The 18008-nt window shown below is 42.5% G+C and overlaps 1 protein-coding gene across 1 annotated transcript in view; it reads right to left on the bottom strand.

The window, feature by feature from the left end:
• The window catches only part of LOC124552727 (transmembrane protein 161B), a 102423-nt gene that overhangs the window by 60439 nt on the left and 23976 nt on the right, over nucleotides 1-18008 (bottom strand). The window contains exons 4-5 of the mRNA XM_047127067.1: nucleotides 6773-6886; nucleotides 190-269 (exon numbers count right to left, since the gene is read on the bottom strand). Of these exons, the coding sequence (XP_046983023.1) occupies nucleotides 190-269; nucleotides 6773-6886 (194 nt within the window). The remainder of the gene's footprint in view (nucleotides 1-189; nucleotides 270-6772; nucleotides 6887-18008) is intronic.

An 18008-nucleotide genomic window follows, 5' to 3' on the forward strand; every position in this document is an offset into this window, starting at 1 on the left:
ACCCTAAAAAGACATAAGTACTGGTGTGCTCAAAATACCAAAATAAATGAACACCAAAAATAGAGGAAATAAAATAAAACAAACAAAAAACTGAAACTGTTCAGTATCGGAAAAACCTCACAGTTTAAATTATTATTTAAGCTCCCTCTCTCTCTTTCTCTTTCTCTGTGTGACTTTTGAAGAGGATACAATGAGAATCCAACAGCTAGCGTGCACCACACCATGCTCAGGTTGAATTCATCCTTCAGGGGGAAGTAGTAACTGTACACCTGTAGACAAAGAAAGCAATATACTGATTAAAACATAGATTTACATCACCTGAACTTCATGCAATAGTCATAAAAAACCGAATACTTCGTAGAAGCTAAAGTGGAGAAAAGTTGTATAGGTGGTGGTACAGTAAAACATATCTGACAAATTAAATTACAGCTTCTGCAAATGTTGCTTGACTAAGAAGCTTAAAATTAACCCCACATGCTGCAACTACTGAACGGGTCATTATCATCAAAAAAGATATGTAACTATACCCAAAAAGACATTAATAATTTCCATTTTATTAATAGTGATCATATGCATAACAATGCCTGGCACCGACGGTCACTAAGTAAACCCAATTGCTTACAGAGAAAAATCAGAAAGGCCTAAAGCTAACAGCTTGGACTTTGTGACATTATCATAACTCCCAGAAAAAGCAGCCATAAGAATTGACTTCTCAGAAAAGATTACCAGAAAAAAAAAATAAATAAAAAAATATATTAAACAAAAAATACCATATTCGTGGCCAGTGACCAACTTTCACCAAAATTCCTTTGACTTCAGATGACAAACACTGAAAGAGTCAAAAAGTTTGAGTAACTGAGGTTATACACAAAAACGGATCAAAAACCTTTGATGTACCATGGAATTTCACAAAGCAGACCAGTACAGACTGGCAAAAAATGCGTACAGTGACATATCCAGGGTGGTCCAGCTGAAGTTTCGGATGAGATTCTCTTGAAAACTATACATTCGGTAAAAATAGTACGAGACAAGTTCGAAAGCTCAAAGGGGGACATCAAATGATACTACACGTGACCTCCAGCCCTCGACCCCCCTTGGGTGGGATGGGGGGCAACTTTTAAATCTTAAATGGAAACACCCATTTTTTATTGCAGATTCGGATTCTCCATAAAAAAGTAATCAAGTTTTGTCTGAAACATTCTTTTACACCATTGACAGATGGCGCTGAAATTGAGAAAAAAGTAAAATTGGGGAAGAACTCTGATTTATTTAGAATTATCTGAGAAAGATGCATCAAATCAATACAAAATGAGCACCAATTATTTCGTTACACCAAATTAAGCTATTTTTGTACAAAATGAACTGTATCCAACTTTTATCGTTACCCAGGAATGACGATATGGACATAGTAGAATGATGTTCCCATGGGGTGCTTCATTAGTGAGTCCCCTTGCCTCTCACAATTTGGAGGCTTAATTAATGAAATTAGCCATGAAGAATTTGTTCAAAATTATCCCCATTTGCTTCAATGCATAAAGTCAATCATCTGCGAAAGTTGTCCACAGTTTTGAGCAGCACATCCCACGGTATGGCTGCACACGCTTTTTGAATGCGTTGCTCCATATCGTTTTGGGCTGTATATATATATATATACGAGGTAGGCCTCGCTGGCCTCCTGCAGGGCCATGACTGCGGAGCTCTGGAAGCGCAGGTCGGTCTTGAAGTCCTGGGCGATCTCGCGCACTAGGCGCTGGAATGGCAGCTTGCGGATGAGCAGCTCTGTGCTCTTCTGGTAGCGCCTGATTTCTCGCAGGGCGACGGTGCCCGGCCTGTAGCGGTGGGGCTTCTTGACGCCTCCGGTGGCGGGCGCGCTCTTCCTCGCCGCCTTGGTGGCGAGCTGTTTGCGCGGCGCCTTTCCGCCGGTGGACTTGCGGGCCGTTTGCTTTGTGCGGGCCATAGTGGTAGCGTTGGCGGTAGCGGAGCGGCGTGCGTGTGTATATATATATATATATATATATATATATATATATATATATATATATATATATATATAAAAAAAGGACAGGTATACACTCGCACACACGCACATATCCATCCACACATACAGACACAAGCAGACATATTTAAAGACAAAGAGTTTGGGCAGAGATGTCACTCGAGGCAGAAGTGTAGAGGCAAAGAAGTTGTTGAAAGACAGGTGAGGTATGAGTGGCGGCAACTTGAAATTAGCGGAGATTGAGGCCTGGCGGATGACGAGAAGAGAGGATATACTGAAGGGCAAGTTCCCATCTCCGGAGTTCGGATAGGTTGGTGTTGGTGGGAAGTATCCAGATAACCCGGACGGTGTAACACTGTGCCAAGATGTGCTGGCTGTGCACCAAGGCATGTTTAGCCACAGGGTGATCCTCATTACCAACAAACACTGTCTGCCTGTGTCCATTCATGCGAATGGACAGTTTGTTGCTGGTCATTCCCACATAGAATGCATCACAGTGTAGGCAGGTCAATTGGTAAATCACGTGGGTGCTTTCACACGTGGCTCTGCCTTTGATCGTGTACACCTTCCGGGTTACAGGACTGGAGTAGGTGGTGGTGGGAGGGTGCATGGGACAGGTTTTGCATCGGGGGCGGTTACAAGGATAGGAGCCAGACGGTAGGGAAGGTGGTTTGGGGATTTCATAGGGATGAACTAACAGGTTACGAAGGTTAGGTGGACGGCGGAAAGACACTCTTGGCGGAGTGGGGAGGATTTCATGAAGGATGGATCTCATTTCAGGGCAAGATTTGAGGAAGTCGTATCCCTGCTGGAGAGCCACATTCAGAGTCTGGTCCAGTCCCGGAAAGTATCCTGTCACAAGTGGGGCACTTTTGTGTTTTTTCTGTGGGGGATTCTGGGTTTGAGGGGACGAGGAAGTGGCTCTGGTTATTTGCTTCTGTACCAGGTCGGGAGGGTAGTTGCGGGATGCGAAAGCTGTTTTCAGGTTGTTGGTGTATTGATTCAGGGATTCCGGACTGGAGCAGATTCGTTTGCCACGAAGACCTAGGCTGCAGGGAAGGGACTGTTTGATGTGGAATGGGTGGCAGCTGTCATAATGGAGGTACTGTTGCTTGTTGGTGGGTTTGATGTGGACGGACGTGTGAAGTTGGCCATTGGACAGGTGGAGGTCAACGTCAAGGAAAGTGGCATGGGATTTGGAATAGGACCAGGTGAATCTATATATATATCAGGTGATGTTAGGTCTGGTAAACGGGGATGCCACTGAATTGATCCTCTGCATCCTATCCACCAACCTGGGTACTGTAAATTTAAAACATACCGCACATTTTTAGCGTAATAGGGAGCTGCTCCCACCTGTTGGAACCACATTTGTAGCCTAGTTTCTAAATCAACATCTTCCATTAGCTCCAACAAATCATTATGGAGAAGTTGTAAATAAGATTCCCCAGTAACATTTCGGTCAAAAAAATATGGTCCTATCAAGTAACCGTTTAAAATTGCACACCAGACCATTAATGACCATTTGTGTTGATTGTCAATGGGTCTGTGCCAGTGTGGGTCGACAGGGGACCAATAATGACAATCATGATGATTTAATTTGCCATTGTTTTTGAATGTGGCTTCATCGGCGAACAAAACGTATCTTAAAAAAAAAATAAATCATTGTCACCTCTCATCATTTCCAAGGCCCATTGGCAGAAATGCATGAGTATTTGCACATCTTTCGGCGTTAATGCTTGTGTCAGTGTGATACGATGTGCATGATATTTATGTGCCTTCAAAAGCCTCAAAACAGTTTATTTTGGTACTCCAATTTGTCTCCGAATCACACAGCTACTAATTTCGGGATCCAGTTGAACACAAGTGAGAACGATAAGGGTACGAGCATCATTTTCATTGTATTCGCGATGATGAGATGGATGGTGCACGTATCCATTCTGAGCTCGTTGAGTGCAATTTCGAATAATGTTTTTGCTTGGATGTCGTCTGTTTGGGAAACGATCCACATACAATTGCACAGCTGCAGCATAATTGTTATGGCATTCACCTAAAATTAACATCATATCGACAATCTCTGTAGGAGAACAGTGAGCCATGTTTTGCTAAAGAATAATTTACTTTCGTCAGTTGATGTTTACGGTTTACAATCTGAAAGTGAAGTGATGTCTGATCGCATTGCCCCGACCTTTATACTGAGCCACAGTTCGCAGTTCGGCCACGGTAGCGCCACAGTCGGATGAGTAATGCAATTGTGAAGAGTTCCCTTACGAGATTTTAATACCATTCTGCCTTCCTCCATCAAAAACTGTGGTGGGTAGGATACATTTTGTGAAAAATATAGCTTAATTTGGCGTAATGAAAGAATTGGTGCACATTTTGTATCGATTAGAAGTGTCCTTCTCGGATCATTCGAAATAAATAGGAGTTCTTCCCCAACTTTAATTTTTCTCCATTTCAGCGACATCTGTCAATGGTTTTAAAAGTGTTTCGGACAAAACTAGATTACTTTTTATGGAGAATCCGAATCTGCGATAAAAAATGGGGGTTTCCATTTAAGATTTAAAAAATTTGGCTGGGGATCATGTGTAGTGTCATTTGATGTCCCCCTTTGAGCTTACGAACTTGTCTTACCCACTATTTTTTTACCCAATGTAGAGTTTTTGAGATAATCTCATCTGAAAATTCAGATCGACCACCCTGTACATCATCTGGAACACCAAAATAGGCAAGGAAACTAAGCTTAACTCCACACAAACAAGCCTTGGAAGGCCCAATGGTGCTGACTGACTGCTGTGTCATCCTCAGCTGACAGGTGTCACTGAATGCGGATGTGGAGGGGCACGTGGTCGGCACGCCACTGTCCCGGCTGTTGTCAGCCTTTGTGATCAGAGCCACTAAGTCTCAATCGAGTAGCTCCTCAATTGGACTCACACGGGCCGAGTGCACCCCGCATGTCTAAAGCGTCAGGCAGACCCGGACAGCCACTCATCCGAGTGCTAGCCGAGCCCGACAGTGCTCAACTTCGGTGATCTGACAGGAATTGGTGTTATCACTGATAAACTACAGCAAGGAAAAGTTACAGGTCATGCAGAAGAGATTCCTGAGGAAATTGTGGGTATAGTCTTGAATGAAAACTTAAAGCAAAAACATTAATGAGAGCTGTGTACAACATACACTGAAGTGACAAAAGTCACAGTGTAGTGAGACGCACATATACAGATGGTGGCAGTATTGCATACACAAGGCAGGAAAGGGCAGTGCATTGTCGGAGATGTTATTTGTGCTCGGGTGATTCACGTGAAAAGTTTTCCGACCCGATTATGACCACACAACAGGAATTAATGCACTTTTAATTCAGAAAGGTAGTTGGAGTTTGACATACGGGACATTTCATTTCAGGAACTGTTAGGGGAATTCAATATTCTGAGATCCACAGTGTCACAAGTGTGGCGAGAATACCAAATTTCAAGCATTATCTCTCACCACAGACGACGCAGTGGCCAACGGTCTTCACCTAACGACTGAGAGCAGCAGCATTTGCATAGAGTTGTCAGTGCTAATAGACAAACGACACTGTGTGAAATAACCGCAGAAATCAATGTGGGACATACAACGAATGTATCCGTAAAGACAGTGCGGCACAATTTGGCATTAATGGGCTGTGGTTGCAGACAACTGACACGAATTCCTTTGCTAACAGCATGATATTGCCTGTGGTGCCTCTCCTGAGCCCACGGCCATATTGGTTGAACCTTAACAACTGGAAACCCATGGCCTGGTCAGATGAGTCCCAATTCCAGTTGATAGGAGCTGATGGTAGGGTACAAGTGTGGCACAGACCCCAAGAAGCCATGGACTCAGGTCATCAACAGGGCACTGTGCAAGCTTGTTGTGGCTCCATAACTGTGTGGGCTATGTTTGCATGGAACGGACTGGGTTCTTTGGTGCAACTGAACCAATCATTCACTGGAAATGATTATGTTCAGCTCCTTGGAGACTATTTGCAGACATTCATCCATGGACTTCATGCTCCCAAACAACGATGGAATTTTTACGGATGACAATGTGCCATGTCACCGGGCCACAATTGTTCACAACTGGTTCAAAGGACATTCTGGACTATTTGAGTGAACGATTTGGCCACACAGACTGCCCGATGTGAATCCCACTGAACATTTACGGGACATAATTGACAGTCAGTTCGTGCACAAAAATCCTGTACTGGCAACACTTTTGCAGTTACAGACAGCTATAGAAGGCAGTGTGGCTCAATATTTCTGAGAGGGACAGCCAGTGACTTGTTGAGTCCGTGCCACATTGAGTTGCTGCGCTACACCGGGCTAAAGGAAGCCCAACTCGATATTAGGAGGTATCCTTCGATTTTTGGTGACTTAGTATAGTTTGATGTGCAAAACCCATATGGTGACATGCAAGTGCCATTACCATATTATCTTCAATAATGAATGTGAGTGAAGCAGAAAATACGTAAGTTTGTGAACTTAGTAAAACAGTCACAGACCTCAAACAATTCCATTGCAACAAGGATAAACTTAAGCAAAATTTCCACTATAGAATAACATTAGCATGACATCCAGAAAGTACTACGCATGTTCCTAACTGGACACTACTACATACAGGGGAAGGGCAGTTATTCTTGAAAAACTCATCATTTGCAGACTATTGAAAGTCTTACAAGGAATACTTCAACAAGCTAGGATGCACTTCTGCCATATTGCCACTCGCCTTAAATGCACACATACCTTTCACACTCACCTCCGTCAAGATGTAAACAATAGCAGCGTACAGCGAGAAGTCGACAAACCACTGGTACTCACTGTAGTAGCGCAGGTGGACGACGTCCAATGAGGACACCTTTGCCGTTTCTAGCTGCAAGAGAGGCAAGTGTATTTATCAAATTAAGACAATTTTAACTCTCTCTCTCTCTCTCTCTCTCTCTCTCTCTCTCTCTCTCTCTCTCTCTCTGTGTGTGTGTGTGTGTGTGTGTGTGTGTGTGTGTGTGTGTGTGTGTGTGTGTGTGTGTGTGTGTGTGTGTGTGAGAGAGAGAGAGAGAGAGAGAGAGAGAGAGAGAGAGAGAGAGAGAGAGAGAGAGAATTTTATCAAAACATAGTGAGTGTGTACGCAGAAGTTTCCAGCCATTAAGTGAAATAATCTGTTCACAAAAGAATAATGAATAGGGTACAAGCATAAAAAACCAGAAACTATTTACATAGATCAAATATCACCTGCAGATGGTGCACAGGGACAAAAGCATATGTTCATTGTCAAAATGAATAACTAACAAACAGTGACTGATTAAACCTCTTTCTCCTTCATTATCACTTGTGGCAACATGATCTGGCTCTGGGAAATATTTGCTTCTCTGTTAGCTTGTCCTTCAGTTACCTACTCCTTCTGCATACTGCAGTATCAATTGTCACAGTTCTAAGCCTTAGAGAACTTCAAATGCACCTCATCATTCCTCAGTAGTTCCGCGTCTCACTTCTTTCCACACCGATTCTTCTGGATGATTCTCTTAAACCTCAGTCTACTCTTCACCATTATTAAATTGTGATATAAGTTTACAACTGCTCCTGGGTATGCCTTACAATCCAATAGCTTGATTTTGGAAACTCTGTCTGACCATGAGGTAATCCAACTGGGCTCTTCCCATGTCTTTGGAGCTTTCCCAGTATAGCTTCTTTCACGATTTTTGAACGGTATGTTCTATTACTAGCTGAAACTTATTGTACAACTCAATTAGTCTTTCCCCTCCCTCATTCCTACTACCAAGATTATATTCTTCTGTAACTCTTTCTTATATTCATTCTCCTAATACCACATTAAAATTTCACAAGATTATTAGATTATCGTCTCCCTTTACATACTGAATTACATGTTCAAATTCCACATGATTATTGGATTATCATCTCCCCTTACATGCTGAATTAAATGTTCAATACCCTCATATTTCCCAACATCTTCGTCTGGTGCTTGTGACATTTGAATCCATACCTGAACTATTGCTGTTGGCATTGTTTTGCTGCTGATTCTGACAAGAACAATCTTGTCACTGAACAGTTTACAGTAGCCTACACTCTTTTCTACCTTACTTCTACATCTCCACATAAACACACAGCAAGCCACTGTAGGTCGCATGGCAGAGGGTACCTGGAACCACAACAAGTCATTTCCTTTCCTGTTCCACTCACAAATAGAGCGAGGGAAAAACTACTGTTATATGCATCCATATGAGTCCTAATTTCTTGTATTTTATCTTCGTGGTCCTTATGTGCTATGTATGTTGGCGCCAGTAGAATCGTTCAGCGGTCAGCGTCAAATGCTGGTTCTCTAAGTTTTCTCAAGATAGTTTCTCGTCTTCCCTCCAGGGATTCCCATTTGAGTTCCCGAAGCATCTCCACAACACTTACGTCTTGTTCAAACCTACTGGTATAAATGAAAATGTCGTGTGGCTAGGGCCTCCCGTCGGGTAGACCTTTCGCCTGGTGCAGGTCTTTTGATTTGACGCCACTTCGGCGACCTGCGCGTCGATGGGGATGAAATGGTGATGATTAGGACAACACAACACCCAGTCCCTGAGCGGAGAAAATTTCCGACCCAGCCGGGAATCGAACCCGAGCCCTTAGGATTGACAGTCTGTCACGCTGACCACTCAGCTACCGGGGCGGACACCTACTGGTAACAAATCTAGCAGCCCACCTCTGAAATGCTTCGATGTCTTCCTTCAATGCAATGGATCCCAAACACTCTAGCAGTACTCAAGAATAGGTTGTCTTTACAGGTGAACCACTCTCTCCTAAAATTCTCCCAATAAACCAAAGTCGACCATTCACCTTCCGTACCACAGTTCTCACATACTCGTTCCACCTTTGCAACATTATGCCCAGAGATTTAAACATCTACATATATACTCTGCTAGCCACCAAGCAGTGTGTGGCAGAGGGCACAATTTGCGCCAAAGTCACATTCCCCCTCCCCTCTGTTCCACTCACAGATCACGCGAGGGAAAAACGACTGTCTGAACGCCTCAGTATGAGCTCTAATTTCCCTTATCTTTGAACGGTGATCATTGCGTGATTTGAGAGTTGGTGGTAATAATATATGCTCTACATCCTCAGTGAAGATCGGATTTCGGAATTTAGTGAGCAGCCCCTTCTGTTTAGCGCGTCGTCTATCTGACAGTGTGTCCCACTTTAAACAATCAATGAGATTTGTAACTTTCTCGCAATGGCTAAATGTACCAGTCACGAATCTTGCCGATCTTCTTTGGACCTTCTCAATCTCTTGAATCAGACCCAATTGGTAAGGGTCCCATACAGACGAACAATACTCTAAGACTGGATGAACTACCAATAAACCGCAATCTAGAGTTCGACTTGCCCGTTACTTGTGTAATTCTGATCATTCCATTTGAGATCATTTTGAACAGTCACACCCACATACTTGACAGATGTTACTGCTTCCAAAGACTGGGTATTTATTTTGTACTTTTACATTAATGGTGATTTTCACCTTGTTATACGCAGTAGGTTACAATTACTAATACTGAAAGATAATTGTCAGTCATTGCCACACATTTATTTTCTGCAAATCCTCATTGGTTTGTTCACAAATTTCATGTGATACTACTTTCCTGTAGACTACAGCATCATCGGCAAACAGTCTAATGCCGCTGTTGATACCATCAACCAGATCGTTTATGTAAATCGTAAAAAGCAGTGGACCTATTATGCTGCCGTGGGGCACGCTTTTTTCTGTTGAGGTCACCCCATTCAGGACGACATACTGCTCTCTGTCTGTTAGAAAACTTTCTATCCAACCACATATGTCATCGGATGAACCGTAAGCGCACACTTCTTGGAGCAAGCAACAGTGCGGAACTGAGTCGAACACTTTTCGAAAGTCAAGAAATATGGCATCAACCTGGGAGCTGTGTCTCGCATGACCGCTGTTTCCTAAAATTGTGCTGGTTTCTGCAGATGGGTCATTATGTCTGAACACAAAATACGTTCCATGATTCTACAACAAATCAATGTCAGTGAAATTGGCTAGTAATTATGTGCATCCGATTTTCTCCCCCTTTTTATAGATTGCTATGACCTGGGCCTTCTTCCAGTCCTGTGGAACTTTCCGCTGTTCCAATGATCTCTGATAGATGATGGATAAGAATGGTGCTATATTTGTAGCATAGTCAACATATAATCTTATGGGGATACTGTCTGGGCCAGATGCCTTCCTGGCATCTAAGGATCTTAACTGTTTTACAATAAGCACTTGACTGTGTCAAAACAAGTGGTGGAGTGCAAACATTTGGTGCATGGAGAATTGTCCGAACATTGGAGATACTCGTGAGCACAGTGTGTAAAATCCTACGGAACATCCTTCTTTGCTATCCATTCAAAATTACCCATGTGCACAAGTTGCTTCCTGCTTACCTGCCAGCAAGAGAGACCTTCACTTTAGAATTTCTTGCTTGCCTGCAAGTGGACAATGACTGGTCACTGAAGATTTTGAAGGACAGCCGAAGCTCACTTCCATCTGACAGGATATGTCGATACACAGACCTGTTGAATATAGGCAACAGAAAATTCACATGTAAATCAACCAGTACCACTAAATCCTGAAAAGGTCACTACGTGGTACGTGTTCACCCCATCATTTATCATAGGGTCATATTTTTTCGAAGAGACAGGTGCTTCCGGTCCTGTTACCTGTACAGTCATTGGTAAGTGCTCCGAGTGTCTTTTGCGCAACCACGTCATTCCAGCTCTCCAACAGTATGGATGGGATCATTTTTATGCAAGATGGCACACCTCTGCACATTGCAAATCCAGTTAAGCAGCTGCTGAAGCGCCTTTTTGGAAATGCTGGAATTATCAGCCGCCATTTCCCTACAGCCTGACTGTCCCAACCACCTGACCTTAATCCGTGTGACTTCTGGCTGTAGGGCTATCTGAAAGATGATGTGTTCTGTGTTCCGACTGCATACTTAGCTGCATCGAATGCACACACTGCGCAACACATTCTGAACGTGACCCTGGAAACACATCGATCAGTTGTGGAACATGCCGTTTTTCAATTTCAACTTGGAGAAAATGGTGGACAGCACATTGAACATGTTTTGCGCCGGTCACAGGAAAATTAATAATCCGATTTGATTTTGATTGATGCTTTTTATTTGGTTTTTGGCCTCAGGACAATTAAAATCTGATGTGATTGGTGCATTTTATGCAGTTTTTGGCCTTGGGACAATTAAAAACCGATTTTTCCCATCCCATTTGATGCTGTGGTGAATGGGCTTACATAACTAACAGTATCACACCTGTCAACCCATGCATACTGAGTAGTACAGTAAGCGATAAACTTTTCCCTCTCATCATTTTGTTGGGGCGTCACTGAAAAAAAGTTCCTTGTAGGTTTGAAATTGTGTGAAGTTGGCTGGAAATTGCTAACTGCTGTCATTCTCAAATAACGGACGAATAAAAGTCTGCGTATTTGTGTATCGTCAGCTGTCCTCAGTCTGCAACTGTGATACAGGTCTTATTTTATTAAACCTTTAACATAAGATTATAACTCCTAGTGAGTAGACTATTTTCGGATTTGGCAATAATTATGTGAAATACTGAAAATCAAATTTTTGGCTGCTCTTGGAATCCACCAGACTGGAAAACGGCAACTGGTATTGGGTTCTAGGTGCTGGTAATATAGATTAATTAATGCTTTCTCCACTACATGGTTCCTCTTATCAGTCAAGATACTGTATCAGCAGGCTGTTGCAAATTTTTCTGTAGTTTACACTGCTAAGAACAAAATCATGGCAGTCCTTATCCTGAACGAAAAATAACTTCTCGAACTGTTTTGGAGTTAGCCCATGATATGCTTGCAAAGAGTTATTGTGTTTACTTTGACAACTACTACCCCACTCCAGGTCTGACTGACAATCACGTTCAAGAAATCATTCACACTGGAGAATTATACAAACATACCATAATTTGACCATCAGACAGACTCCTGTATGGACAACATAGTAATACGCGTCTCTCACATAGATAAACAGCTGAAAGATTTGAAAGTAAATAAGTCACCATGTCCGGATGGTATCCCAGTTCGATTTTACAAAGAGTGCTCTATGGCATTGGCTTCTTACCTAGCTTGTACTTATCATGAATCTCTCATCCAGCACAAAGCCCCAAGCAACTGGAAAAATAGCACAGGTGACTCCAGTATATAAGATGGGCAAAAAAAAAAAAAAAAAAGCAGACATGCAAACTTACAAACCGCTGTCCCTAACTTCTGTTTGCTGCAGAATCCTTTAACTTATTCTCAGTTCAGATATAATAAACTTTCTTGAGACTGAGAAGCTTATGACCACAAATCAGCATGGTTTTAGAAAGGACTCCTTGTGCAAAACTCAGATTGTCCTTTTCTCACATGATATACAGTGAACTATGGATGAAGGGCAACGGGCAGATTCCATACTTCTAGATTTCCGGAAAGCATTTGACGTGGTGCCCCATTGCAAGCTTTTAATGAAGATACGAACAAATGGAATAAGTTCACAGATATGCGAGTGGCTTGAAGACTTCTTAAATAATAGAACCCACCATGTTACCCTCAATGGCATGTGTTCATCAGAAACAAGGGTATCGTCAGAAGTGCCAGAGGGGAAATGTGAAGGGACTGCTGTTGTTCTCTATATATACAAATGATTTGGCAGACAGGATGGGCAGCAATCTGTGGCTGATTGCTGATGATGCTGTGGTGTATGGGAAGGTGTCGAAGTTGAGTGACTGTATGAAGATACAAGACAACTTAGACAAAATTTCCAGTTGGTGTGATGAATGGTAGCTAGCCTTAAATGTGGAAAAATGTAAGTTAATGCATATGAATAGGAAGACCAAACCAGTAATGTCTGGATACAGTATTACCAGTGTCCTGCTTGACACAGTCAAGTCATTTAAATATCTAGGCATAGTGTTGCAATGCAATATGAGGTGGAACAAGCATGTGAGAAGTGTGGTAGGGAAGGCGAATGGTCAACTTGGGTTTATTGGGAGAGTTTTAAGAAAGAGTGGTTCCCCTGTAAAGGAGACCGCACATAAGACACTGATACGACCTATTCTTGAGAACTGCTTGAGTGTTTGGGACTGTCCCAGGTCGGATTGAAGGAAGACATCGAAGCAATTCAGAGGCAGGCTGCTAGATTTGTTACCGGTAGGCTCAAACAATACACAATTATTACGGAGATGCTTCAGGAATTCAAATGGGAATTCCTGGAGGGAAGGCAATGTTCTTTTTGAGAAACACTATTGAGAAAATTTAGAGAAGCAGCATTTGAAGCTGACTGCCGAACAATTCTACTGCTGCAAACACACATTGCGTGTAAGGTCTGTGAAGATAAGAGAAATTAGGGCTCATATGGAGGCATATAGACAGTCATTTTTCCCTTGCTCTATTTGAGAGTGGAACAAGAAAGGAAATGAGTAGTAGTGGTACAGGGTACCCTCCGCCACACACCGTACAGTGACTTGCTTTACATTAGATGGGAGTTTGTCGAATATCTTGCCACCAGAGTACATAACCCCATTCTGAAGTCTTCACCACGGGAGGAAAGTCTACACGAAAATTTGTGTATTGTATTGCAACTGTAAACCACAGCACAGATGAAGCTACTTTTTACTAGTGGCAACAAAACCTACTGAGGAGTAAATGTATTGGGAAGTGAGTGTGAGAATTCCTAAAAAAGACTTCTGCTAAGATGAACAGTTATGTAGAAGGGGTGATCAAAATGTTTCCATTCAAAGGCCATACATTCTAGAGTCAGAATTCTGATCATACAAAATTCCTGTTAGCAACGAGGGAATCATCCGACCCATGAACCAGGTTGACGGTACCCATTCGGTAAAACACAGTGTCCTCTGCATGAAGAGATTCATAACTGACTGCTACAAACCCACACCTGAAAGGAATTGTCGACCTTTCGAGCCCTTTTTTATGGGACCAAAGGTGTAATAATTGCATGGAGAGAGTTCAGGAATAAATGGAAGGTGCTGTAGTGCCTCCCACTCAAGTTGGCCTAGCTTCTGCGTTACGACATTTGCGATACGGGGGCGTGTGTTATCGTGAAGCAGCAGCACCCCTCAGCATAGTGGTGTCACGATGGTTCTTGACAGACATGCTGCCCCATACACATTCTTAATTCTCTGATGGATGTCTTCCGGTGTTTGTCCTACAGGAGCCGAGAAAAGAATAACAGCACATCAGGCCTATTTGGATGCATTTGGTAAAAATGTCGCCATTGTGCACATTGCCATGTTTAGCCCATGCATGTAGGAAAGACATGGATGCTACACTAATCCCTTGACAGATACCAAGTTTAGAAAGAAGCTATCAGCACTGGAGACAGGAGAATTGGGGCAGGGGGTAAGCTTTTTTTTTTTGACTGACAATAACAATCTCAATTTCAAGTCCAATTTTAACAATCAAAAAGTAGAAATTTAGGCCTTTAACTGCTAGTGAGAAAGACAAGAGTGGGTGCTGGAACTTTAAAGCAAAATGTTAGTGGAAAGTGAAATAAGGTCAGTTGTTAGACAGCAAAACAGTTTAAAAAAATTGCATAATCTGAAGGCACAGTAAACAGATATATCAAAGAAGTAAAAACTGGACTTTAATCATGACTCTTGGATTAGTAAAATTTATCTTAAAAAATGCTAACGAAACTATAAGTTTCCAGGCTATGTTAAAAAAATGTGTAAAAAGCAAGCCAAACAATAATACATAGTGGCATTCCAAACACCTAAAAAAAAAGTGAGAGTGTTAATTTAAATGTTACTCAATTGCTTTAAACTCGGCAATGACATCAAATTGTGAACATCAGTATGTCAAATCACAATATAACTACAAATTTATGCACCCACAGTAGAGGACTCAGTGAGGCAACACAGTGTAGAGAAGTGTATAATTTGTGTGTAGTCTGTCCTAAATAGGTTATAAAAGAGTACTACATTACTTCTGAAACAATACTGGTTCACAAAATGATGATGCAATGAAAAACATGTGTTGTCAAACTACTACAATAAATCAAATAGCGCAATCCACAGTTGCAGCAGAGGTTTCCGTAACACAGAAATTTTGGCCTAGAACTCGTGATAATAACAGACAAATCAAAAAACTTAGCATGTCTGTAAGTTGCACATATCTACAGCAACATCATCAAATGACAACTTTCCAACTGTCCCTTATACCGGAATTATATTCTTACTGCTCATTTTTGCTGCAAAAACACCTTAGTTACTTTAAGTACACTGCCCTGAAGAAAATTCATTAAAACAACAGGGAGTGAAAATATGCCAAATAACTCGACAATCTTTTCTCTCTGTCAGTACAAGACGAAACAGGAAGAAGGTGTACTAAACTGTGAAAAAAGGAGCAAAACAGAAATAGTGTATGGTCCAAGCTTACCAAGTGCAACTTTGAGCAAGCTACGAGAGCCTCAGCATGGTGTTTAAGTGGTCACCAGATGAGCCATGTTCAAAACTCGCTTGTACCATATATTATTATTATTATTATTATTATTATTATTATTATTATTATTATTATTATTATTATTATTATTATTATTCCCCCCCCCCCCCTCCCCCACAGCATTATGAGCTGTCTTTCCAGTCACTGAAATGTTTGTTCTCTTTCTGTAGTCTTGGCAGTTGTCATACTATACACTGGTTATAGAATAAGAGTCAAACGGTAAGAATATATTACCATCGCAAGTACATGTGATGAATAGTGAGACCAGGCGACATACACTATGTGATCAAAAGTACCCGGACACCCCTAAAAACACATGTTTTTCATATTAGGCGCACTGTGCTGCCATCTACTGCCAGGTACTCCATATCAGCTACCTCAGTAGCCATTAGACATCATGAGAGAGTAGAATGGGATGCTCCATGGAACTCACGGACTTCGAACGTGGTCAGGTGATTGAGTGTCACTTGTGTCATGTCTTTATGCGAGATTTACACACTCCTAAACATCCCTAGGTCCACTGTTTCCAATGTGATACTGAAGTGGAAATTTGAAGGGACACATACAGCACAAAAGCATACACACGGACCTCGTCTGTTGACCGACAGACACTGCCAACAGTTGAAGAGGGTCGTAATGTGTAAAAGCATACAGGCCGATATAGTCTGTTGACTGACAGAGACTGCCGGCAGTTGAAGAGAGTTGTAATCCAGACTGTCACACAGGAATTCAAAACTGCATCAGGAGCCACTGCAAGTACTATGACAGTTAGGTGGGAGGTGAGAAATCTTGGATTTCACGGTCGAGTGGCCGCTCATAAGCCACAAGTCACGCCAGTATGCCAAACGACACCTCGCTTGGTGTAAGAAGGGTAAACTTTGGAGCAACTGAAAAGTGGAAAAAACACTGTGTGGAGTACACAAGGAGGTGATCCAATGGCAGGGTGTGGATATGGCGAATGCTCGGTGAACGTCATCTGCCAGCGTGTGTAGGGCCAACAGTAAAATTTGGAGGCAGTGGCGTTATGGTGTGGACGTGTTTTTTATGGAGGGGGCCAGCACCCCTTGTTGTTTTGCATGACACTATCACAGAACACACCTACATTGATGTTTTAAACACCTTCTTCCTTCCCACTGTTGAAGAGCAATTTGGGGATGGTGATTGCATCTTTCAACACGATCGAGCAGCTGTTCATAAGGCACGGCCTATGGCAAAGTGGTTGCATGACAATAACATCCCTGTAATGGACTAGCCCACTCGGAGCCCTGACACGAATCCTATAAAACACCTTTGGGATGTTTTGGAACGCTGACTTCATGCCAGGCCTCACCGACTGACATCGATACCTCTTGAGCAGAGGTATCGATGTCAGTCGGTGAGGCCTGGCATGAAGTCAGCGTTCCAAAACATCCCAAGAAACCTTCCAGCACCTGATTGGACATAAGCCTGCGAGAAAGGAAGCTGTCATCAAGGCTAACGGAGGGCCAACACCATACTGAATTCCAGTATTACTGATGGAGGGTGCCACGAACTTTCAAGTCATTTTGAGACAAGTGTCTGGATACTTTTGATCACATAGTGTATCGTATGGACGTCTCACAGAAATGGAAACAACAATTACACAGGTGTGAACTATGTTACAACAAAGGAATTCAGGAGGCAAAACTTCCTAAATGGAGAACACAACTTCAAAAATGTTGAAGAGCAATTTGGGGATGGCGACTGCATCTTCTAACACAATCGAGCACCTGTTCATAATTCACAGCCTGTGGCAAAGAGGTTACATGACAATAACATCCCTGTAATGGACAAGCCTCCACGGGGTCCTGACACGAATCCTATAGTGTGTTTTGACAGACCACATGGAGGCATAACTCGCTCACTTGCCAGGTGTACAAATTAGGTACATTAATAAGAGATTCCCATTGTATGGCACAGATAGTGCTACTAATGCCACATATGACACACCAGATGTGTTTTCTGGTGGAGGATTCAGTTGACTTGTCATCAAATGTTTGCAGTTCTCATTCGAAAGCCACTTTTTTTCGGCTGCTAATACAGTAGCTGTGCAGAATCAACTTTAATTACCTATCCATTCCTTACATCTGACTATTGCAAATAGACATTACACCAAGACAAGTCTGAATACAGCGATCGTGGAGGGGGGCTAGGGGAAAGGGGAGGAGGGGGGGGGGGGGGGAAGGAGGGGGGCACTAGGGAACTTTGAACACAGCTCATCCACTTCACAGTCTAATACCCTGACCATGGCGTCATGACTATTTCACACGGCTCTATGGACCATTAGACTGTTCACTGTTTCTATTTTGCCTTTTTTTCACAATTCAGTGCGCTTTCTTCCTGTTTTCTCGCTTGATCTGTGTTCAAATTTTGACAGGTGTCGACTGGGTTGTCTTACCACTAAATGTGAGAGGGGTGCGATGGACTGTTTCTCTTGTGAGGTGTAAGA

Source organism: Schistocerca americana, chromosome 10, assembly GCF_021461395.2.
Source record: "Schistocerca americana isolate TAMUIC-IGC-003095 chromosome 10, iqSchAmer2.1, whole genome shotgun sequence".
NCBI classification, from domain to species: Eukaryota; Metazoa; Arthropoda; class Insecta; order Orthoptera; family Acrididae; genus Schistocerca; species Schistocerca americana.